Source organism: Alternaria conjuncta (genome assembly GCF_024043145.1).
Source record: "Alternaria conjuncta strain BMP 0040 chromosome Unknown scaffold_9, whole genome shotgun sequence".
NCBI classification, from domain to species: Eukaryota; Fungi; Ascomycota; class Dothideomycetes; order Pleosporales; family Pleosporaceae; genus Alternaria; species Alternaria conjuncta.
The window spans coordinates 1218074-1241080 of record NW_026250098.1 but is presented as its reverse complement, the minus strand read 5'-3'; the positions used below and the strand labels follow the sequence as shown (position 1 = coordinate 1241080).

At 53.8% G+C, this 23007-nt stretch overlaps 9 protein-coding genes across 9 annotated transcripts; 6 read left to right on the top strand and 3 right to left on the bottom strand.

The window, feature by feature from the left end:
- Positions 1-28: 28 nt before the first annotated feature.
- Positions 29-465, top strand: RPS30A (ribosomal protein S30A; the record flags this gene model as incomplete). The annotated part of the gene is made up of 4 exons (XM_051471120.1): positions 29-80; positions 133-140; positions 286-390; positions 442-465. 4 exons carry the CDS (start codon positions 29-31, stop codon positions 463-465), a joined length of 189 nt encoding a protein of 62 aa, XP_051325330.1.
- A 722-nt stretch (positions 466-1187) lies between these two features.
- J4E85_006884 (uncharacterized protein) lies at positions 1188-1737 on the top strand (the record flags this gene model as incomplete). The annotated part of the gene is made up of 3 exons (XM_051471119.1): positions 1188-1211; positions 1262-1619; positions 1667-1737. The coding sequence occupies 3 exons, from the start codon at positions 1188-1190 to the stop codon at positions 1735-1737; spliced, it is 453 nt and encodes a 150-aa protein (XP_051325329.1).
- Positions 1738-2444: 707 nt separating this feature from the next.
- J4E85_006883 (uncharacterized protein) lies at positions 2445-6878 on the top strand (the record flags this gene model as incomplete). Its single annotated transcript, XM_051471118.1, has 5 exons — positions 2445-2749; positions 2798-4429; positions 4569-5464; positions 5515-5849; positions 5913-6878. The coding sequence occupies 5 exons, from the start codon at positions 2445-2447 to the stop codon at positions 6876-6878; spliced, it is 4134 nt and encodes a 1377-aa protein (XP_051325328.1).
- Positions 6879-7489: 611 nt separating this feature from the next.
- Positions 7490-14254, bottom strand: J4E85_006882 (uncharacterized protein; the record flags this gene model as incomplete). The annotated part of the gene is made up of 1 exon (XM_051471117.1): positions 7490-14254. One exon carries the CDS (start codon positions 14252-14254, stop codon positions 7490-7492), a length of 6765 nt encoding a protein of 2254 aa, XP_051325327.1.
- Positions 14255-14455: 201 nt separating this feature from the next.
- J4E85_006881 (uncharacterized protein) lies at positions 14456-14869 on the top strand (the record flags this gene model as incomplete). Its single annotated transcript, XM_051471116.1, has 2 exons — positions 14456-14577; positions 14629-14869. 2 exons carry the CDS (start codon positions 14456-14458, stop codon positions 14867-14869), a joined length of 363 nt encoding a protein of 120 aa, XP_051325326.1.
- An 18-nt stretch (positions 14870-14887) lies between these two features.
- Positions 14888-16071, bottom strand: J4E85_006880 (uncharacterized protein; the record flags this gene model as incomplete). Its single annotated transcript, XM_051471115.1, has 3 exons — positions 14888-15850; positions 15904-16014; positions 16063-16071. The coding sequence occupies 3 exons, from the start codon at positions 16069-16071 to the stop codon at positions 14888-14890; spliced, it is 1083 nt and encodes a 360-aa protein (XP_051325325.1).
- A 1102-nt stretch (positions 16072-17173) lies between these two features.
- J4E85_006879 (uncharacterized protein) lies at positions 17174-19139 on the top strand (the record flags this gene model as incomplete). Its single annotated transcript, XM_051471114.1, has 2 exons — positions 17174-17648; positions 17779-19139. 2 exons carry the CDS (start codon positions 17174-17176, stop codon positions 19137-19139), a joined length of 1836 nt encoding a protein of 611 aa, XP_051325324.1.
- Positions 19140-19327: 188 nt separating this feature from the next.
- J4E85_006878 (uncharacterized protein) lies at positions 19328-21700 on the bottom strand (the record flags this gene model as incomplete). The annotated part of the gene is made up of 2 exons (XM_051471113.1): positions 19328-20842; positions 20867-21700. The coding sequence occupies 2 exons, from the start codon at positions 21698-21700 to the stop codon at positions 19328-19330; spliced, it is 2349 nt and encodes a 782-aa protein (XP_051325323.1).
- A 483-nt stretch (positions 21701-22183) lies between these two features.
- On the top strand, positions 22184-22929 carry J4E85_006877 (uncharacterized protein; the record flags this gene model as incomplete). The annotated part of the gene is made up of 2 exons (XM_051471112.1): positions 22184-22438; positions 22495-22929. The coding sequence occupies 2 exons, from the start codon at positions 22184-22186 to the stop codon at positions 22927-22929; spliced, it is 690 nt and encodes a 229-aa protein (XP_051325322.1).
- Between the last annotated feature and the right edge of the window lie 78 nt (positions 22930-23007).

Below are 23007 nucleotides of genomic sequence, written 5' to 3'. Positions count from 1 at the left end.
CTCATCACACCCATCAACAACCGCCAATATGGGAAAGGTTCACGGATCCCTCGCTCGTGCCGGAAAGGTCAAGTCTCAAAGTAAGTCTTGGCTCATGTGGAACGATTGCGAATGTCTGCTAACAATGCATAGCCCCCAAGGTAAGCTTCACCCATCGATACACCCACGCCTCCAGCCGATAGCGACACGTCGAACCACGACCACGATCACGCGACGCCTGAGGAGAAGGACGGATTGATTATGGATGCTATGTGGATGTGGACAGCCGGCTGACACGCTACACAGGTTGAGCCCCAGGAGAAGAAGAAGACCCCCAAGGGCCGCGCCAAGAAGAGGCTCACATACACCCGCCGTTTCGTGAACGTCACCATGACCGGTGGCAAGCGCAAGGTCAGTAGACATCGCGCATTTGTATGATGGGCAAGAACTGACACGTCCCAGATGAACCCTAACCCAACCTCATAAGCCAAACACTAGAGGAAGGGCGAACGAAACGAGCACTATGAGCTAGAGAATACGGTCATGAATTCGGTTTCTTCAGGATGGCTATGACTCTGGATCAGAGGGAAGTGGGAATCACGGACGTCGCCACGGCACGTTCCTCAGCAGCAGCATGATCCCACACTTTGGGATGATGGGGGCATATTCATGGCGTACATGTACATTCTGCTTTTTGCACAGCTGCATCACGAATTCTAGCTGCTTGTGTTCCCAACTCTGGTGTTCTTGGATTGTGTGCCGTGTGTTGTTTCTTGTCGCGTTGGCTGACCCTCCATGCTTCACTCGACCCGATGCTGTGTTCATCTATTCAATCGCGTTACATTCCCCAATGTGAGTACATTATTTCACGTCTTCGAATTGGCACCATCATAGCATCTTGGCCGCATTCAAAAGCGGACAAGCCCGTCCAGCTTGTCAGAAATCCGTCATCAACAGTGAAGCACCCTCGGTAGGCTTGCCTTCCTCCAGATCTATAAGCTAAGAGCTTTCTAAGCTCTGTATTATCTGTCTTTAGTCCAATCCTCGAGTGCTGCATCGTAGATCTCTTAAGATCATACTGCGGTGGGAACGGCAGGTCCAAGCGGCGATCTACGTCACACCCGAACCTCACTCCACTTGAGCTGTCAGAGCACCAACACCTCCATTTGCAGAGCATCAACAGTACAAACCCAACAACAACAGCAAACATGTTCAAGCGATTCTTCGGAGAGGTAAGCCATTCTGGAATTGGCTCTCAGCATCACCTGCTAATACCATCCAGCACGGCGCAAAGAACGTCGTGACACTCTTCCACGCGCCTTCGAACCAAGCTTCCACTCGCGTCCTCACCCTCCTCAAACAAGCCAACGCACAATCCGTTGCGCATGCGACTGAAGACCAAGCCAGCTCCCACAAAGCTCAGGACAAGGCCGAGCGCACAGAGTTCGAGCTTGATGTCACAGAAGCCCCACCCACAACCGACCAGCTCAAGAACATATTGGACTACTTGGGCGGATCAGGCGCGGCAGGCAAGGTTATTAGCGGAGCGGAAAACGAGACTGATGCCATGAGGAGGTTGAAGGCGGACGGAGGCGCGTTCCAGAGACCGCTTGTCGTGGACTGGAATCAGGGAAAAGCTGGTATGTCCGCAAAGGAGAAGAGAGGCTACTCGTGCTAACTCTGACAGTCGCTGGAGAGAATGAGAGCGAGATCATGAAGCTGATACGGTCGGTACCGAAGGAGACGGAGAAGGTGTAGAGCGTTGAGAGATGCGATCTGTACTATACCCACTCCACTCAGCCTGTGATTCTGGATACTACATACTGGAAAGTACTATTGGCCTTCGAGATTGCCTCTAGACCCGGTATGTCTTGGGCTTCTCCGCCCAGTAGCTCGGGAAGAGACGTTCTGCCAGGCGGCCGGTAGCTGCGCCGCCGGTAAGACACTGATGCAAATCAATGCACATGCAAAAGAAATCCCAAGAAAAGCTTCTTCCAACATTTAGTAAGGTGTGAGTGTCGTGTTTTCCTACTGCGCGTCGCGTCCTTTTGCTCCACCATGTCGAAATCCTCCGTGACTACGTCTTTCTGTTTCTGTTCTTTTCCAGTCACTCAGCATCTTTACAAGTGACGCCAAAGCTATATAGTTGGGCCAATAGCATGAGCGGAAGAGCGGCGCGCGGAGATTTCGAGCGTTGGTCACTCACGCTCACCTCCTCTTTCTGGCGGCGCCAAGACTTGTTGCTCCTTCCACCTCAAGCAGCGACGAACTCTTGTTTGTCGTGCACCCTCGCGCTTGCCACAAATCTCTCAAGTATTCTCAACCTCGCGTTCTCCATCGCAGTTGCTAGTTTCCAACTGCATTCGGCGCCGCTCAAGACCTTCCCCTGCTGCAAACACCACCTCCAGTTGTCCCACGGCTTTGCTCACTGCACCTCCCTCATCGAGCCAGTAGTGAGTTCAGCTATGTCGGATACTGTCCAACCGCCGGGAACTCCGCCCGCTGCAGACACGCAAACCGCAACAACGGCAGACGAGCAGCCTGCGTCCCCCACCGATATGAATAACACTGTCGTCGACCCAGTCAACCATGCAACTAGAGACCCCAAGTTCAGTCCGGGAGCCGGCCAGGCCTTCTTTTCTACCGAACTTGGTACCCGCGCTCCCCGTTCACTAGGTCCAATTCGTGCGCCCGTCATCGCACGTAGCGTCCAAGGTCCTGCGGCTGTGGTGCAAGCAGCGACCCATTGGCAGGTAAAGTACAAGAATCAGTGAGTAACCTTTCGCGTCCCACTCGAAGCCCACACTGACTCGAATAGGTGTCTCTGCATTCTACTCTCACAGGGGTGGACCGTGGAAGACCTATGGGATGCCGAAGATGTCCACATCGAGGGCAGGAAATTCTGCGAAGAGATGTTGACCTTCATCTCCCGGAACACCTACTACGCAGCGGACCGATTCGCTAAGGATTGGGCGCTCGCGCATCCAGATCGAGTCGACTTTATCGGGCTTCAGATGGGCGACGTCTACGACATCAACGATCCGCTTGCCATCGTCGACCAGATCTTCGTGTTCGGCGAGCCTCTCGGGTTCCCTCGTGTGTTCCTCTGGCACGTCGCTCATATTCTGATTACTACATGGATCGAGATGAACAAGGCGACTAACGAGACACTGCGCGAGAGCCTGACGCCACAAGCACGCACTTGGGGTCAACAGTCCACCAATGAAGCAACCCAGCCTTCGTCCACCCTTGTCGAGATGTCTACAGACAAGAAAGGCAGTAAGAAAAACCGCAAGATCACACGATCTCGACCCAGCAAACTGACCACACCGGCAGAGCCTTCGTCCGCCGTCGATAAGCCAGACCATGTCGCGAATGAGTCTTCCGAAGTACCAGATCAGCCCAACATGCGCTATGCTCCTCCACGCATCCCGTCGCAGGGTCTTGCTCAGCGTGGGGGCCATTCTGCTCCATTGAGGAGCGGCGATATGGGTGTTCCGGCAGGGCCCTCGAGACCGTCGCCCAACATGCATGCGCTATCCTTGAACATTCCAAAATCCAATCGTAACATGAACTCCGGATCCTACGTTCAGCAACGCGGCTGGGTCGAGAACAACAACCGCACTGCATATGGTCCATACCCACGACAGCCTTCTGGCGCTATGCCTGCCATGCAGTCGCCTCACTTCCTACCCCCGCAAATGGCACCGGGCCAACATATCGCACAGCCAATGATGTCGGGTGTAGTTCCGTATGTTCAGGTGGTCCATCATGGCTTTGCTCTCCAGCACCCCGACCCTGGCCTGATGTCTCGAGCACAACTCAACTACCAGCAGAACATGATGCAAGCTCAGCCAATAAACCCTATATTCACGCAGCAGCCACACAGCCAGCACGTCTCGATGGGCGACATGACTAACAACATGATGCTTCAACATCAGGATCCTCGTGCGCCGGTCCCCCGTCGTTCCAATCCACCGCGCAACCCCCAAGAGCTCTACGATCCTTACGGTGGCAACAACCCTAAGTTCAACGGTGCCCCGGGTCATAACAACACAGGCCGGAAGGGTGGTAACAGCGGCTTCGCCGCTCAGTCTGGTCGTGGCCGCAAAGTATCCAACCCAGGCGGGCGAGAGTCATATAACAGGTCCAACGCTGATTACAGCGGCAACGTTCCATCCAGCGGACCTCGATATGCCGACTACAACAATCGACGTCGCCCATCGGAAGACGACCCGGCTATCACTGGCGACTCCGTCTCTGGTTGCGGTCATACATGGATTGGGCCCAAGAACCAGACCGTCACCGAGCTTTGGATCGGAGATTTGTTACCCGATACCGGCGAGTCTGAAATTGCACAGATGTTCAAGCAGACGATCGGCATTAACCCTATCGCGGTCTCCTTGAGGGGCAACAAGATCGGTGCAAGTTCTATTCATGCCTTTGCTACGTAAGTCAACTCGCTGTTGTCTCTGTGTATCCGCTGACACATCTAGATTCGTATCAACTGCAGACGCCAGCGTAGCCTTGGGCATTAATAAGTTTAATCCTCACGTACGTGGAGTCCGACCCGTTGTGACGGTACCAAGGCGATTCTACCAGAGGGATATACCATCGAGTTCAAGCTATTTCGATCAGTCACATACTGGGCGTGATGCTTCACGCATGTCGATTCAGAAAGACGATAAGCCTGTCACTGATGTAGAGTCAAATGCACCTATAGAGAGCGCCAAGGCATCGTACTCTCCCCAGGATGCTAGAAGCGGCCTGTTGAAGAAGCCATCCCCGCAGTTGGACGTTCCTAGCTATCCAGAGACAGGAGACGTCAAGCTCGAGATGCCCAAACATCAGCAGAAATCTCCTACAAAGAAGAACAAGGGCAAAGGTAGGCGCGAATCAACAGTCAAGAACACCGATGCAGCCGATGAGAAGACGAAAGCTGCTGGGAAGCTGAACTCTGATAGCCCAGCTGTCACGAAAGAGGAAGAAACCGGCACAGAGTCTGCCAAAACCATCACTGAACCTACGAAGCCAGCGACTGTCGATGGGCCTACTTCTTCGGCTGAAGAACATAAATCCTCTCCCTCCGAATCTACACCAGCGCTAGACCAGCCGGAAAATGTAGCCGACGCCTCTACCGTACTGCCACCCAAGGATTCGGAGACGCCAGAGGCAGAACAAGACACCAAGACAACACAGAAAGAGCGTGACACTGACGTCCCTCTCAACTTCGCGGGCGCCCTTGCTAAGAATCTAGAGACTAGATCTGACGCTACTTCCATCGCTAAGGATAGTGAGAACACAGGTGGCGGGCCTTCCAGTACAGCTCCGATAGAATCGCCTGCGCATTTAGCAGACAACGACGTCTCGGACGATGAGGCCAAGAACGACACTAGCTTCCATTCTGCGCCAGAAATCCAGCCTGAGTCTGTGCAAGCGCAGCCGCAACCAGAGCTCCAGGACAAGGCGATGACTACGAACCATGGTACTGCGACCCCAACCCAATTTTCATATAAAACGTCTAACAGTACATAGAAACCACAAAGTCGCCATCTATACCTACCGAGACCAGCCTGAATAAATCCCCAACACTGATCACCCCGCGCAATACTACTCAGTCTGATCCACCTGTAGCTGCGCCCCCAAAAAAAGATACCGCGCCTCAGCTTCCAGCGTCGGAGAGTACACAAGATCCTACAACAACCGCTACTGCTCAAGGAAACGAAGAGATGTCAACAGCTGCAGAGACCTCACCCGTCACTGCAACCAAGAAAGCTGGTGCTCAGCAGATGCAGTCGCTCCACCCGTTTGCGAAGAGCAACAAGTCTCAGGCCAAACGAGAAAAGGAGGCCAGAAAGAAGCAGCAGAGGGTGAGTCTTGCATGTACGAAAGAACATGAAACATATACTGACTTTGGCTTTTCACCTCTACAGAAAGAAGACGCTGATCGGGTCGCTAAGGCGAAGGCTGATAAGGCCGTATCCTCGCAAAAGCCCAACGACGGTCCCTCCGCTCAGCGTGAGACTGGGTCTCTAGGAGACTCTGTGAACTCACCTGGAGCTACAGATACAGTTGCTAAACCAGAAGCGGCCAACTCAAAGACTGGCGGTGATAGCACCACAGGAAACAAGAAGTCCAAAGGCAAGGCAAAGATGCAGCCAGCTGGTACCAGCTCTGCCGATGGCGAAGACAAGGCTGTTGCCGAATCGGAGAATGGTAAACTCAATGGTAATATCAACGATTCCAAGGATGTCTCTTCAGTAACTCACCAGGCGGAAAAGATGGAGGCCTACCTCGCCGCGCCAGCCAACCAGGGATCTTCGGGAGACTCTGGGGTAATCCCAGCTGCTGAACCGACCCCATCAACTCCACCATCTGTCCCTTCAATTACCCCAAAAACACAAGGCTCCTCCCAGAAGATGCCCGCCCAGGAAGTAAATGATCCCCATAACCTCACTTCCAATCAACAAACTCACGTTCCAGGTCACTCTCGCCGCTCTTCCGCTTCTACGCTAGTCGGAGAAGAGCGAGTGCTACCGTCTGGTTCTACCCCTCCTGCCCCTACTCACCCGGACTCCTCGCGAACCGTCTCTCCTGATGAAGCACCCCAGCTCGACGCCACCCCGACTGTAGCACCCAAGAAGAAAAAGAAGAAACCAAAAAAGAAGAAGACCGCGCCCGTCCTCCCTTCAATTGATCCCAATCCCCCCAGCGACGGGGACTATCATAACTATAATCCTTTTTCGTCCCAAATGAGCCACATAGATGCTATTCGTCGAGCTAACAAGTACGATACTACCTCCTACTATGCGGTTACAAACGCGCGAATGGAGAGGGATGCTGAAGAGAGCAGAAGGGCTGCTCGAGCCCTTGCGGATCTGAATGATCATGCTAGCTGAGGAACGAAAAGACGCTGGTCTGTCGTCCAAAACGTGTACGCTTCACTCAACCTTCAAGCGCGATGTAGCTAAGTGTGTTCACAGCTTGAAATGACCGCTCAGGTCGAGGCTTGATGGGTAGATGTGCCTGACGATGGACTTAAGAGGCTGGAGCTTGGGAGAGGGATGACTATGGCTTTGATTTCTTGTTCTTATTATTCGCTCATGGTGTATAGTTGATGAGGCTGATAGCCACATCCCATACTGCGAAGGCTGATATGGTTTGCCTATCACCTGCTGGAGACGGAATGAGAACATATAAACTTCTACTTGTCTGCATGATTTCGCGTGATTTATGCTTTGACTTATTGCGCACCCCTTATTTATGGGAAAACACTCAACATTCTAGGGCTAACGTTGACGTTAGTTACCTACTTCGCATCTCTCGACGTTAACGTAGGCTGCAGACGTGTTTAAATTTGTTCCTTGTTTGAGGTGCTCGCATGGTGTTTAGTTGATTAATCCGCGCATACCTGGGAAGCGTGATGGTATTAGTGTGATTCTTATTATACTCGTGTAATCTGAGAAATGCTAGTGTACGCCGTTCTCATGCCGCTAAATCCAAGACGTTACTAAACTACCATGTCGTACCCAGCATTCCCTTCCCCCGCCCCATCATATCCGTCGTCGCCAAACCCATAAACATCATGAAGCGCAGCCTGGAACGCGTCTATCCCTCCTTCTAGTCTTCCTCGTTCTTCCTCTACACCCCCGATATCGAAAAGCACCTCTCTGCGCGCATGACCCTGACCAAACCATACAGACTCAACGCTCTCACTCCAGTTCGTCTTCAAGCTGTCTTCCAGGCCGCGGCGGCAGAAGGCTAGGAGGTCTACGTGTTGTTTCTCCGGAGGTGGCGCATGTGCGTCGCCGGCGTAAGAGGGAATGGTATCTGGTGTTGCGCCGCGGAGAAGCTCGGTGATGAAGATGCTGAGCTCGCAGATGTAGGTGACTAGTGGCGGTGGGTTGAGATGTGCGGACGGCATGGTGCGGCTGCATATGTACTCCAGCGGAGAAAGGATTAATCTGAGAGCTTGCAGCATGTGTGTGAGCGCGGCGAGGACGCAAGGTAGCTGGAGCAGATGATGGTTGTCTTTCAGCTGTTCTGTACCCCGGATGAAGGCGTGTGAAATCGATACGATGCAGCCGACGGTTGAAGCGAGACTTTCCGGCTGAGTGATACGCAGGTCAAAGATCATCGTGTCTAGGATCGCGGGGAGTGCTTGCAGTATGGGCCTAGCGATGGCGAAAGCTGTGCTTGATGAGAAAGCTTCTTCCAAGTATGCGGGAAGAATGCCTTGTAGCAATACCGATCGTAGTGCGACCCTATCGCCAGTTGGCGCCTCATCGGTGCAAAGCGCAGTCTTGAGCTGGTTGACCAGATAAGCCTGTTGATTGTCGGCAGCGGCTTGTTGTGCGACGGTCTGGATGAAGAAAGACAGCTGTTTCGCAGTCCCTGCATCTGACAACTTCGGGGCGTATCCACAGAGGCGTGCGACCACGTATGTGGGATCACCGGCTGGTAGTGGGAAGGCGACCGAGTCTGTGAAGAAAGGCAGGACAGGGCAGATGTCGTTCGTGTATTGCTTCAGGAACTGTACGATCTTTTGCACGAATTCGACGTATGCGCCGGTCACCGTTGTGCCTTGGCGGAGCTGCTGGTAGTTGTACTTCATAGATGTCATGAAGTCCTTCAGCATTGATGCGTACAGCCGTTTCATTTCGCCGAGACGTGATGGTTCGGCTCGGGTGATGGCGTGGATGTCGTCGCGCATGTTGGAGAGAATGCTGGAGATGAGAGCAAGGCGTCGCGTGCGCAGAGTGTCGGCAGTGATGTCCCATTTTCCAGTCTCTAGATCGCGGAAGAAAGGTAGGTTCTGCATGAGCGGGTGGTGCTCGTCCGTTTGCGCGATGGCGTGCAGCAGTCTGTGCTGGAACCTCAGCATCGACTCTCGCTCGACCAAGCTTACCATTAGAGCCTGGAAAAATTCATGTCGATGCTCTTCGTACGCGGCTGAGTTACAGTCAACGAGAGCAGCCATGAAGTATGGACCGAATTTGCGCGTCTGTTCGGTCTGGCGTAACTGCTTCCACGATACCTGGCTAAACGAATCGAGATAGTACGACCATGATCTTTCACCCGATAGGACCTGTCCTTCTGCAATTCGAACCCATGTATCGATGCAATCCATGAGCAGGTTATCATCTGGCGAGTTTTCCGCGCCAAATGCGTTCGACAGTAAGTGCCAAAGTGGAGTCTGGATGAAATCCAATCCCGATTGTTGAACGGTCTTTGCGGGGACATCGACATCCATATCTTCCAGATCATCCATATCAGGAAAGTCACCGTAGTCCTGGCTTTCCTCGCTTGTCTGTTGACTTACGTCTTTCTTCATGTTGGCTTTCTGAATCTTCGCATAATCCTGAAGGACCTTCATGACGTCGCGAATAACGTTGACGAGTCGATGATCTTCCAGATGAGGGAGCTCCAAAAGATGCATGACGTCGGAGTCCACCAAAAATTCCCTTAGGGATGATTGATCTTTTGCATGTTGAATGGCCCTGCTCATCCCTGCAATGCAGTCTCTTAGCGTCGCAATGACCTGACCCTGGTTCTTTTCCATCGTTTGACGAACCATGACGGCAGAGACATCAGTAGTGCCGTCCAGAACACCAGACTTGAGATAGTCGTCAGCTTCGGTCTTTGCCAACTTGTACTGAATGAGCGTTTGGTGCATGATGTCTTTGTGCCAGGATGCAAATGGCCGTGCAGAGGTATATGGCTCTTCGGTTGATAGCTGATACGTAGCAAGGTTGGCCCAGGCTCGAACACTGACTCTACATGCTTCGCGGTGAGAGCTCTCGTGATTGACTAGGTCACGAATGTGATCAAGCTTTGGCCGACAAGCGGGTGGCGCAGCCCAGTATAGCGTTGAGAGTAGGTCATGGTGATTGCGTAGCGCTGCGAGATTTTCTTCGTCCAGGGGCTGGTCCTTGGGGTAAGCACGCCCATGATTAGGTAGAGAGCGGAAGACAAAGCTACGAATCTTCTTCTCGGGATAGGCAGTACTCATACCCTGAAGACCTAGAGCGAGACACTTCAGTGCGATGTGAAAGGAGTTCTCATTCGGCTCGACGTTGAGTGATGGAGCAGTGGCAAGGTCGTTGAGAAAGGGTACCGACCCAGCGCCTACTTCACGTCGTAGGCTTTTGAGTCCATTCTTGCCAAAGAAATCCAAGACAGCGTTGAGCATCAACTCCGGACGTCTCCAATGCCAATGAGCAATCAACCGGTGGCATCTTGCAAGATTGGCGCGGACGTATCCATTCAGCGACGTGCTGTGCTTCCTGTACGTACTCGGGTATAACTCGAATAATCTGCGTAAGAGATCTCGAATGCAAGCCCAGTTGTCGCTTTGGAAAGTCTCCCTCCGACTTCTAAGCGGTATGCCGGACGAATCGATCTCGTTGTAGGGAAGGAAGGTGAACATCGTGGCCCAGGTAGCCTCGAAGGCAGGTAAAGTAGTAGCGCTGCCCAGCTTGGAACTAAGCTCTTGACTGACCAGATCCCAGAAACCCCATGCTGGTATGTCCATCTCCTCCAAAACATGCATGCATATGACCGTGCTCTCAACAATCACGTCGGTATCTTGTATACCCTTCTCGCGTACGGAGTGTCGCTGGTTTTGTTCGAGAAAACTACCAAGACTGGGAATGCCGTGTCGCATCAAGTGAGCGACGATAGTCTTGGACAAGCTTTTGGCAAGACCGATAACACCGACTTGGTTTCCTGGAGCAATGGTAGGATGTTGAGCGATGTGGTGGATTTGAAGGCCAATGACAAGAAGGTATGCCATAGCACGGACCACACCATGAGTATGACTAGGATCTTGGCCGTTCAGGGTACCTTGAGCAACCAACAAGCTGTCAAAGATTGTTTGGCATAGCCGCAACAACTTGGCCACACAGTCATCTCGATCGATGGGATCCAAAAAGCTGAGATGGTGGGTGATATAGCTGATAAGTGATCGTGCCAATCGAGCTGAGTTCAGCGGACTTTCGTGGACTGATGATGACGTATCAGGGTCGGGTCCATGGACTTCAACAGGTTCTGATACCGCTTTCACAAGCTCTTGTAGCCTAGAAAATGTTTCATCATTCCATGGGCCACATCTGACTGACAGAGCGCCATGGCTGATGGTGCAATGGCCGGCCAATTCATCGAGGTCACGGCTACCGGGCTTGCTGACAAGTAGAGCTTGGCGAAACTCGTCAGCCCCGATGAACGTGGAAGAATGGAAGTACGTGTCGGTGGCTAGAGAGTATACATCGAACGTGATCGGGTAACGGGTGCCATAAGGACCCAACCCGTGGAGTACGGGCAAGCCGTCTTCCGTGTCGACCTCTTGTGGTTGAGGAGCGTCGGTGTTCTTGAGGATCTCGTCAACTGCTGGCTCGCTTGGCTGGCGGTATTCTCGCGCATCGACATCAATTCGTTGCGCTTGTACCTTTCGCTTCAAGCGTCTGCGAACCGGAGGTTGTTGTTTGCTTGGACCTTCAGTTTGGCCTTCTCCGACGTCTCTCGCGGAGGGAAGGGGCGGCAGTTCGGTATTGTCATCTGCGAGATACCTCGCCAGCTGTGGGTTTACGAAAGGCTGTTCGCTAGGCAGCTGAAGACCAAACTGCTGATCGACACGCAAGAGGCCCTTCTCGAATGCGATTTTCCTGTGGCCACGGCCAAAGTCGTTCTCATCGCCTTCAAGTTGCGCGGTTCTGAACGGAAGAGGCACCTGACGCCCAGCTCGTCCTGGATCCTTGCTTGATTGGACATGTTTCTTTCCTCGTTGCGTAGATTTCCTGACCTGGGTCGTAGAGCGCTGGAAGATATGGAGGCCTGCGGGGATGCTTTTACGTGGGCGTGTACGGGACACGTCCGTCCCGGCTTCAGATTGTACCTCAGTGCCCTTCGCAGATGCGGTGTCAGCTACTGGAACCTGCTCGGCATGCTGCTGGTTATCGATCCGATCAGCCAAAGGATGCCGGGATCTCCTTTTTTGCGATACGACATTTGCTCTCGGTTTCAGTGTTCCCCGTTGCCACTGTCGTAAAGTGGTATTGGCCTCTTCTGTGTCTTCAGTGTTATGCAGTCGTATCTGCTTGTCATGTGGACTTTGACGGGCTAAATCTGGTCTTTGAAGCGCTTGCCGTCTGGCGATCCTAAGGAACTGCGGCATCTTACTACTCGGTCGAGAAGGCGAAAGATCAATGTCAATGACACTCATGGCAGGTGGTGGGGTTCTGCGTGATTTCTTGGAGTGGCCATGCTTCCTGTTCGAGGATTGACCACCAGACGATCGTTTCCCAGAGCCAACGTTCTTTGCCAACCCGTCTGATAGTCTGACCTTCTTGGATTTCGCGAAAGCGTCTGTAAGTTTGGTCTGCTTTCTCCGCTTTGATCCAGTCCCACCGAGCGTAGGGAGTGGTAGACGGTCGTGTTCCATGTCGGACAGGTTGTCATCGGCATAACGATCGTCAAACATTGCAGCTAACGCAGAGGCGTCGGCCACAGAGTCTTGCACCCTTTGCAAAGGCCGGGGCTCAGAAGCCATGGGCCCGTCATCTGAATCATCAGATATGACAACAGGAGCTTGCGAAGGCGTGTTGGAAGCTGAACTTTGTCGAGGTCGGCCAGCAGGTCTCATGATTCTCTGAGCGACTCCACGAACAGGCACTGTTGGCTCGGGGGAAGCAGCTGCATTGATACGCGCGCGTTCCCGCTCGCGCTGTTGAGCCTTCCGTCGCTCTTGTGCCTGGCGATCGAATCGCAGCCAAGAAGCAGGCAAAACTCCCTTGATCTTTCGGCCCACATGACGCATGTCATCGTCACTCTTCTCTGCCTCACTAGCAGAGCCTGCAGCCGAAGATGAGCTGTCCGTTATCACTACCCTTGTTGGCCGACGCAGTTCTCCACCGGATCTTTGTATGCTGCGCGGGGCAGGCTCGGAGTCTGAGCCCTGGAGCATCTGAGGGTCTTCTTGCATGACAGACGACGTAGACGGCGTCGGCAAGTTTGGAGCAGGAGTTGATACACGCAGCATAGCTGGACGGCGAGCTGACGTGGTTCCATGTAATGGCGGACTACTTGAATACGGCGGCGAGTTCGGAGGTATGGACCAAATATCGCGTCGCATATCACTGTCTTCAAAAATGCTTGTCGGTGCCGCCGCTACTTGTGTGGATGAGAAATTAGGCTTCCTACGCTTGGCTGCATGAGGGTGACGGAGCTGTGTAGAAGGAGGACGTCTGGCGGGACCAGAAGTAGACCGATGAACGAGATCATTTCTTGGACGTGGCAGCACAGGTGTAGAGACGGGTATCTCGACCTCGGGAGGGCTGCTTGTGGGGCTTTGATCGGGATTGAACTCCTGTTCTTGCGACTCATCGTTTGGCTGTCTGTGATGACCCTGAGGGGAACGTGAACGTTCTCTTCGCACCGGCTTGAGGCCTCTACTCTGTACTTCTCTCCGATACATCTCACCCTCCAACGCATATGGGTGCATTTGGATGGGCTTCCGTTGTCGAAACTCGCGTCTTGCCCTATCATCGGCGATTTGTCTTTGTAGAGCCGTTGCGGATGGTATGACAACTTGAACTGCCGTACGACGATGGGGCTCAGCGAAAGCAGGAGGGGGCGATTCCAGGTCCGAGGGCGGATCTGAGAGATCATCGTCGGAATCATCGGACAACGGCGCGATGCCGAACTCTCTGAGTATGCTTGAAGCATGTGTAGAGGTTTGAGGTTCCCCGGGGACAGTTGATTGTATCGGGGTAATCGAGGCATCGGAGAGGGGCACAACATGGCCGTCGTCGAGTTGAGGTATGGACACGGCAGAGCTTGGCTGGAGAATCGGGGATGCCAGGCGCTGTGACGACGGAGGTGGTACAGCCTGTCGGTTTCTAGGCGTAGGTGAGCCTAGCAGCGGATCAGGGCTCTCGGTGGGCTCTCTTCTTGTACTGCGCGTTGATTTGGGCGTGAAGGGAGATGGCGTAGGGCGTCTCGGCGAGCTGTGTTTGGTAGGCGTGGCGATGCCCGTCTCTTGCTTCTCTATCCCATTGATGCCTTCGTCGGCATACTTCTCTTCTCCCTCCTCTTGGTTGACTCCGTGCACCTCTTCCGTGGGTGCCTCATGCCGTCGGACCGGCGCGATGCCATCTTCGACGCGTTCGACGCGTCCACTCAGGCCAACACTCTGCCTGGAACTCTGACTCTCAAGCTGAGACTCGTCTTCTTCCTCATCCGAGTCCTGGACAAAACCTTTCTGTCGCCATTTGGACATTTGGACGCGCCTGCATGTCGTTCCGCGGTTGGATGCTGGCGGGGTGAGGTTTTGGGTGATGGCTGAAGGCATGGCGCGTCGTCCCGTGCTCCGCTTAGCGCGTGCTGGCGACGGCGGCGGGCTCAACTTTTTGCCCGCGGGAGTGCTTTCGTCATACACGCCAGTCTCATCCACAGTCACTTCACGCAACGAACACACGAAATGGCGGGACGTATTCTTCCAGTCGCGTTGGCAACTATCGTTGGTGTGTCAATTGGTGTGGCTACGTTTGATGGAGAGTTCAAGAAACAGCGAATCGCACGGATGGAGGAGGAGTACAAACGGTACGCTGACTCCACAGGTACTTTCGTCGCTTTCACTAACATTCGTGTCAGGGAACTCGCCGCTGCAAATGCTTCCAGCACCCCGAATCCCATCCCCGTAGCATCGAGTGCTGTAGCACCCCCACCTTCCGCACAAGTACAGGCTCAGAAAGAGGAAGCTGTGGCCTCCGCTCCTGCCGACAACTCGTGGTCAAACGTGCTTGGGCTCTGGGCATGGAAGAAGGACAACAAGACGGAAGCCGCGCCTGCGACTGCAACGAGTAGTGTGGAGAATCCCAAAAGCAAGCCTTGAATGCTACCATAATGGATTTCATAGGTTCAGCCTACGCTCGAGATCGTTCCATCGTCCCCGCCGCAGCGGATCCAGACGCTTCAGCTCGTCTAGCCACGACCTCATATCCTTCGTTGTAAACGACCCGGTCCCAGCATCTACCTCCAAATAAGCCTCTGCAAGCCCGAGCAGCGCTTCGTATATCCACTTGCAATCCGCCTCGTCCTCCAATATGTCCCTGATGTACTCCATCTCGTGCTCGTAGTACTTTTGCCGCTCGCCGTTGCTCAGGTCCTGGACGACAAGCGCATCCGGCGGACACGACGGTGACAATATGGAGAGGAGGTATTGGTGATAGAACCATATGGACTGGTCGAAGGGGTCGGTGTTTATGGCTTCGCAAATCAGGGCTAGTTCTGAGTCGAGAAATACACGGCGCGCCTCAGCGTCTGCGTTGCGCTCGCGGAGGATCTTGGGGATAAGCTGGCTACGGTTGTGCCAAGCGGAGAAGTTGGAGAGATTGGTCTTGATCATCTTGGTCGTGTACTCGAATTCAGATTCGGAGAGGCTCTTCTGTGCTGGTCCTGATGCGGGAACATCCTCGGATGTGGTCAGACGCTCAATCTGCGACACCACAAATCGTCTGTAGCCCCAAGCATGGAAGTTGCGACTGTCTGCGTGCAGCATCTTGTTTATGAGTTGTAATTCTCCTGACCAGAGCTTACGTGCTGCATCCGCGCCCATCAGCGCTTCGCCTTCGCGCAACAGCCAGTTTCTGTGATTCCATATCCAATAGCATTTGGGGAACTTTCGTAATAGCGCAAATGTGAGCTGCAGGTCGCCCTGCAAGAGTTCGTCTGGTGATTGTTCGGGGGTGTCTGCGGTCACCAGAGCCATCAAGACGCGTCTTCGGTGATTCCATATCGTGTAGTATTCAGGATTCTCGTTCAAGAGTTTCGTGACTAGGCCCAGAACTTCGATCGTATATTGCTTCTCGGCAACCTGAGAAGCGACTGTCAGCTGAATCCAATGAATGCTTCTCCTGGCTGCAATACCTTTGTGTTCACCAGATGCGCCAAATCTTTGTAGTTTGTGATCTGTCGCAGCTCCTTCTGCCGTGCTTCTTCTGAGCGGACGACCGGGCCAGACCCGCGCGATATACCGTGCTACACTTGTCAGCAAGGATCTTCCGAGCGATTGTAAAGTCAACTTACGCTTGCCATATGTTTCTGCGCTGTCTCGGAGGCTTCAGCGTTGCTTCCTCGAGTTGCAGCCTCGGCGGAATGTTGCCCCACTACACGCGTGGAGCCCCTGCCCCTCCGTCATCCCTCGCGGAAGGTTGCCGTCACCACTAGCCGCATCCGCCAACCCTATAGATGCTCCAAACATCCTAAGCAACCTTCAGCAGCCATTGCTATTACTAACCCAGCAGCAATAACACCGGGACATCAGGCAGCACCCGGTCTCCGGCCTCCTAGCTCCTCTCCTTCAGACAGCTTCACATGCGCTGAAGTTCACAGCTCAGTCCCCCAGTCCACTCATCTTGACACAAGCTGTTCCAACATGAGCGACACTGGTGACGAAGCATCTCTGTCTCGGTCCGGCTACCTCACACCGCCGCTGTCTCCTACGAAGACTGTCAGTACCGAGGGCTGGGCATCACCTCGGACGCCTCAGTCTCCGCGCAAAAGTCGCAGCTGCCTCTTCAGGGATATCGACAGCGGCTTTACCAGTCATTGCTCAACTCCATTGTCTTCTCCTAGGAAGTCCAAGTCCAAATTTCTCTCTCGTCTTGAAGCGCTGTCAACTCCAGACCTGAGTCCGACTAATCACGTATCTGTGCCGGTACCTTGCGACCTCAACCCGCTTCGAGATGAATCCTCTTCCAGCAAGCGACGACGCAGCAATCGCAGTTCCTCGGACAGCATAGTTGAAAATGCAAGCCGCGCAGTATCTCCTTCACTCATTCCAACAGATACAGTCACTACGTTCGAAAGACCAAATCTACCGCACTTAGGCTGCGTTGACATCTCTGCTGACGACAGTTCTCCGCCCACCAAGCTTCGCCGTCTTCCCTTGCGCTATGCCAGCTCTCCCCTCAGATCCAGTCAATGGCAAGCACGAGGTGGCTTGCTAGCATCACCTCGTCAACCCCAAACAAGTACACCAGATCGTTTTATCGCTTGCCGCCGACCACCCACTATCACACGAGAAAGCTTCGAGCTCAACAGCCCTGCGGAGCGTCGGAACAAGGAACAGAACACGAATCGTGGCATACGTACAGGAACAGATGCTTTCAGTCGCCGACTGCGCAGAAGTGGCCGTATGAACGAAGAACTACGCGGCCTCAGGGAGGCACACTCTGTAGTTTCAGGCCGGGCAAATGCAAACAGAAGAAACGTCAACTTCAGACAAACCCCTCTACCTCTGGGTACTCGCCAGATCAGCGCTGGCGCTGTCTGGAATGTTGGTGGGCCTTCTGCTGTGAGTGACACAGTAGTAGCAGTCTCCACTGGTAGAGGTGGAATGCTTGGGAGTGGAACAAACGCGCCATTGTACAAATCGGCTTTCCTGAACCGAGCAGATCCCGATGCCGAACTTGAAGCCTACGAAAGACGTCTCGCACTGGCGCTCGACATTGACCCGACTGATCGCATCCTCCAACACTCATCTTCTCCAGTGTCGTCGAGCTCACCACATAGTGGTCCTGCATCGCAGGCAAAACATGTCTGGCGAGACGGAGCTTGGACTAGGGACGGAGTCGTTTCGAGTTTGTTCTCATTTGCTATGGACTCCAAATGTAGTTTCGCTGCTAATCTGAGATGAAAGGTCCCCGCCAGACACCACCAAAGCGAAGACCGGTGCCGATCTTGCCTTTTCGATATGTTCTTCTGATTACCGATACTTCTCAATACTGACTCCGCTCACAGTTCTCGATGCCCCTAACCTCCGCGACGACTACTACTGTACCCTACTCGCATATTCCTACACCTCCAAGTGTCTGGCTGTCGGCCTAGGAAATTTTGTTCATCTCTGGTCTGAGAGAAACGGTGTCAACACGCCAGACTCGCTGAACGCTGTGCCGCCAAACGGTCCCGCAGATGTTCAGCACGTCACATCCTTGGACTTTTCCTCTACAGCAGGCGGTCAAGCGATCCTTGCTGTGGGACGAGCCGATGGCCGCATCTTGCTATGGAGCCCACTGGATGCTGAGCCACGATTCGATGCAACTCAACCCAAGCCTGTATCGTGTGTATCCTGGAGACCGACTGTTGTGCAACGCCCTTCTCTCCGAGATAGAGCAATGACTGTATCGACTGAGGAGTTGCTCATCGGGGACGAAGTCGGTCACATCTACTTTTACAGTGTAGAATGGCCGTCAGAGACACACAGTGAACTCTTCGGTTGGACTGGCGCCATGACCCTGCTGGCTCGACTTTCAATCCACAGCCAACAGATCTGTGGTCTAGCATGGTCGTCCGACGGTGAGCTTTTCGCGAGTGGGGGGAACGACAACAACTGCAATCTTTTCGAAACGAAGAAGGTGCTCCGATCGAACCCCGCAAGCGAAAACACAGCAGCAATCCTAGACGTCCGCGAAGGTCCCCGTGGCGAATCCATCTACACCGTAACCAACCGTAGCAACAACGCCGTCCTACATCTCGCGCAATCAGCCGCAAAACACACATGGACGCTCAACGCCGCCGTAAAAGCCATGGCCTTTTGCCCCTGGCAACGCGGACTCCTAGCCGTCGGGGGCGGCTCAAACGACCGCTGCATCCACTTCTACCACACCCGCTCCGGCACCTGTCTTGCGACCATCGACTGCGCAGCTCAAATTACCAGTCTCATCTGGTCCCAGACGCGCCGCGAGATCGCAGCAACTTTCGGCTTCGCGCAACCCGAACACCCCTACCGTGTCGCCGTCTTCGCCTGGCCCAGCTGCGAACAAGTCGTTGCCGTCCCGTGGTACGACGAGAATCGCGCCTTGTGTGCAGTCGCTTACCCAGGTGGTCCCACGAGCGGTCCGCAGACAGACGATGATCGTGATGGTGGGAGGGCGAGGGGTGAAGACGGAGTGTGGTCACGGAGAGGTGTGGAAGAAGGTTGCATTGTTGTGGCCGCGAGTGATATGGCGATTCGGTTCCACGAGATATGGAGTGATAGACGGGGTAGTATGGGCGCAGGCGGCTTGCTGGGCGGTGGCTCGATGGGCTTGTTAGGTGGGAGTGATATCCTTGAGGGGCCTTATGCTGGTGGTATTGAAAGGCAGGGCACGATTATCAGGTAGGTAAGGTAAGGTAAGGTAAGTCTTCAGGGAGTTGATAGGGATATAGGATGAGATGAGCAGACTTGTTCCTAGTCTGGGAATCAAAAGTTTTGGTTCTGAATTACAATCGAGGTCTGCTCCAGTCTGTTACTATTGACCAGTCTTCGCAAATTGCACAAGCTGCAACCTGTACTCTTCTTTTCATTCCGTCATCTCGAATTCCACGACCTCGGCTTACGGTATAAAGCTTTCATCCGCGTTGCCTTCATTTTCGCCGTCTTAACAGGGTAAACGCTAATCTTCGGTCCTACATCTCTAGGTGCCCTCTTCCCCGGCTCTCTCTCCGCCAAAGCATCAAATTCCGGGTCCCTACTAAACATCGAAGTGTCCCCTTTTTCGCGGTTGCTCAGGATCTCGTCCGAGGCTTCTCTCCTTATCCTTCTCTCCTCCTCCTCCTCTTCTTCTTGGCTCCTCTCCCATCCCTCTATGTCATCTCTCATCATCTCTCTCTCCCTCTTCTCTATCCTCTCCTTCTTTTCTTGGGCGTTCCTCTTCCATATCTCCATGTCTTCTCTAAACGCCCTTTTCTGCTCCTCGTCTTGCTTTTTCCTCATCCATTCCTCCATGTCTTCTTTCACTGATCTCTCCGTCTTCTGCTGCTCACCGCCATCGCCTCTCTCTTCCTCTTCTTGGCTCCTCATCCATTCCTCCATGTCATCTCTCACCGATCTCTTCGCATTATGTTGTTCACCGCCATCACCTTGGAGCGTCATCTCCCTTTCCACTCTCTTCCCCATATGTTCATCCATATCATTGGTATCCGTCCTCTCCGTCCTCCCCCAACTCTCCACCCTCTTTCTTGCCTGCTCCGTAACGCGGGCGGAGATTGCCCTTTCCACATGCTCCCATCTCAACTTCCCGCCCGCTGTAACTTTCTGTGCACGAGTTCTACTTTTCTGAACCATAGATTTCTTCGCCTTCTCGCTAGCCTTCTCGGCTGAACGCCTTTGGATCAGGGAGTTGATTTGGATGTCACGGTGTGCTCTGAGGACAGCTTCGAGAAGGTTGGAGTTCTGTTCCGTGGTGTCCATGATCTTTTCATCGTGCAGCAGTCCGGTGAGTTCGGAGTGTAGGCCTTGGATGGCGAGTGTGAGGGCTTCTTCTTCTTTGGGTGTTTCCCGCAGGTCGCGACGCTTCCTGTGCGGGTCGGGGAGGGGTCTGTAAACTAGGATGGGGACTTCGGGCTCCTCTTTCTGCTCGTTTTCTTCAATCTGCTCTAGAGTCGGTTGTTGGCTTATGATTTGGTCCATGTCCGATTCTTGTTGCTTTGCACGTGCGACGTCTTCTTCGAAGAGGTGGGATGAATCTTTACCGCGGTTCTCCAGAACGAAAGCTAACCCGAGAGAGTGTCGGCCGTTACTACCATAGGTGGTATTGGTTTCAGTAGTGTCTTCCCTAGGTTCCGTCTCCCCGAATTTGTCGGCCCAGAATATATTCCCTTCGAGCAGCCTCTTTGCGGTTCTATATACCGTACCACTGGCGGGGATGAGCTTGTTCCTCGGATCCATTGTGGCGTTGACCTGCAGTCGACCACTTGCGTGACCTATGGTGATGGCGCCCTCCATTAAAGGCTCCGGAGCAAGCATCTGTTCGACAACTGTTCCAGGGATGCGCGCCGCGACGGCTGTCGTCAGTGCAGCAGTCAAAGGAATGGCTCGATGAGGCTGTGTATCTGAGAGAAAACGTACGACAATGTCCATCTGTGATGCCTTGAGAGTCTTCCCTGAGAGGACGGGGTGCGCAGATGATTGTGATACGATGCCGATCTTGGGAACGGTACGAGGGACGTCATCCTCTGTAGATGCAATACCCATGACAACGGCAGCGGCTTTGCGAATGCTTTCGAGCAAAGCAAGCTTTTCCTGAAAATTGTTGAAGTCGTCGGGTAGGATGGTACCATCCACTCCGACATCGTCTGCTCGGACGAAGATCGCTGGGTTCGCGCCATCTATGCACGATACTCTGTAGCCCCCGATGTTGTCCACTCTCCTGCCAGTAGGTAGCACTCTGCCAGTTTTGCTGCCGTATGGACGTTTGAAATCCAATCTGATCTTTGAGCCTTTTCCGGTAACGCCGTCAATGCTGTAGTCACCCGCGACGGCAGCTTGTCCTCCAATGACTTCGAAGGTAGAGTCGAGCAGTTTCCCAGTGTTGGTATTCCGTATCTTCACTGTGACCACTCCGTCTCCCTGGGCGTATGTTCTTGATGGGAGAAGACCGGCGTTATAAGCATAAGGGCCAATTGCACTGCTCATGTTTCCACAGTTGCCTGCGACGTCGACTTCATTGTCTTCAATGCCCAAGCCGACGAATGTGTAATCAATGTCCAACTTTGGCTCATGTCCGGCCAATCCTGCCTCTTCCAGAGCCTCTGCAGCCTGTACAGCCTGCGCACTTTTACGAGCTGCATCAATACCACCAAAGCCTGTTCGAAATCGAGTGGCTCTCTCGGGCAAAGCCACTCTCCTCCCGTAGGGTTCTACGAGACATATCTTACTGAGACTCGATATGCCCGCACCCATCCCGTCAAGTTGCCGCCCATAGGGATCACCACTCCCCATTATCTGGCGGAATATGGTCGGCCATCTTGCGCGCTCTTTAGGCAAGGCTTGCGGCTGTAGGATTACGCCTCGTGATGTACCCCCGCGGTAATAGGCCGCCTCAATGGGTTTCTGGACTGTCGCAGATGGCGGAACGACGTCATGTCGCGAGACAAACGAGCGTATACGCAAGGAGAAGACTGGCGAAGGACGCATCACGCATCATGGCATTGACTTGTCGAGATGCATGTCAAAGGCGTATGCGATCGCCGGATGGCAAATTGTTCGGAAAGGGTCCGCCTCGGAACGGAAAGAATTGGACCCTGATGGAAGCACAGGCATTCGTCACTCACAGCTCCGAATTTTTCTCGAACGTCTTCATCATCATCGCATCCACCTGAGCTACACTATCGCCTTCGCATAAACCGTGCATCCTCTGCTTCATTCCACATTTCATACCACACAATGTTGCAAAGAACCATCCTCCGCGCCTCAAGACAGCAGGCTGCCCGCTCAATACGGCCTTTTGCGCCACTACGTCAACAATCACCCATCACACGAGCAGTCGCGACGCCCGCTATCCGGTGGTATTCAGATGCTGCACCAGCAAAGGAGGGCGAGGCTGCCGAGAAGAAGGAGGATGCGCCCGCAGAGAACAATGAGGCAACACAATTGAAGGAGCAGCTAGAGAAGAAGGACAAGGAAATCGTCGACTTGAAGGTATGCTTCAACGCTGCCCAGATGCATAACAGCAGCAGACTAACATGCCTCCGCAGGACAAGTACCTCCGCTCAGTCGCCGACTTCCGCAACCTCCAAGAGCGCACCCAGCGCGAAATCAAGGCCGCTAAAGACTTCGCCATCCAGCGCTTCGCCCGCGACCTCGTAGAATCCGTCGACAACCTCGACCGCGCCCTTGGCACCGTGCCAGAAGAGAAGCTCAAGGGGGATAACACCGACCTCATTGCCCTACACGACGGCATCAAGATGACCGACACCATCCTCATCAACACGCTGAAGAAGCACGGTCTGGAGCGATTCGACCCCAGCGAGGCGGCCGAGAAGTTCGACCCCAACATCCACGAGGCGGTCTTCCAAGCGCCGCAGCCGGACAAGGAGGACGGAACTTGCTTCCACACACAGCAGAAGGGCTTCAAGCTCAACGGCCGGACACTGCGACCGGCCAAGGTTGGCGTTGTAAAGAACGCTTAAACCCGACATCATTAGAAGCAATATGAGCTTCATTCTACGCGAACCAGGACCTCTGTCGCTGTCGCCACGATCTTCTTC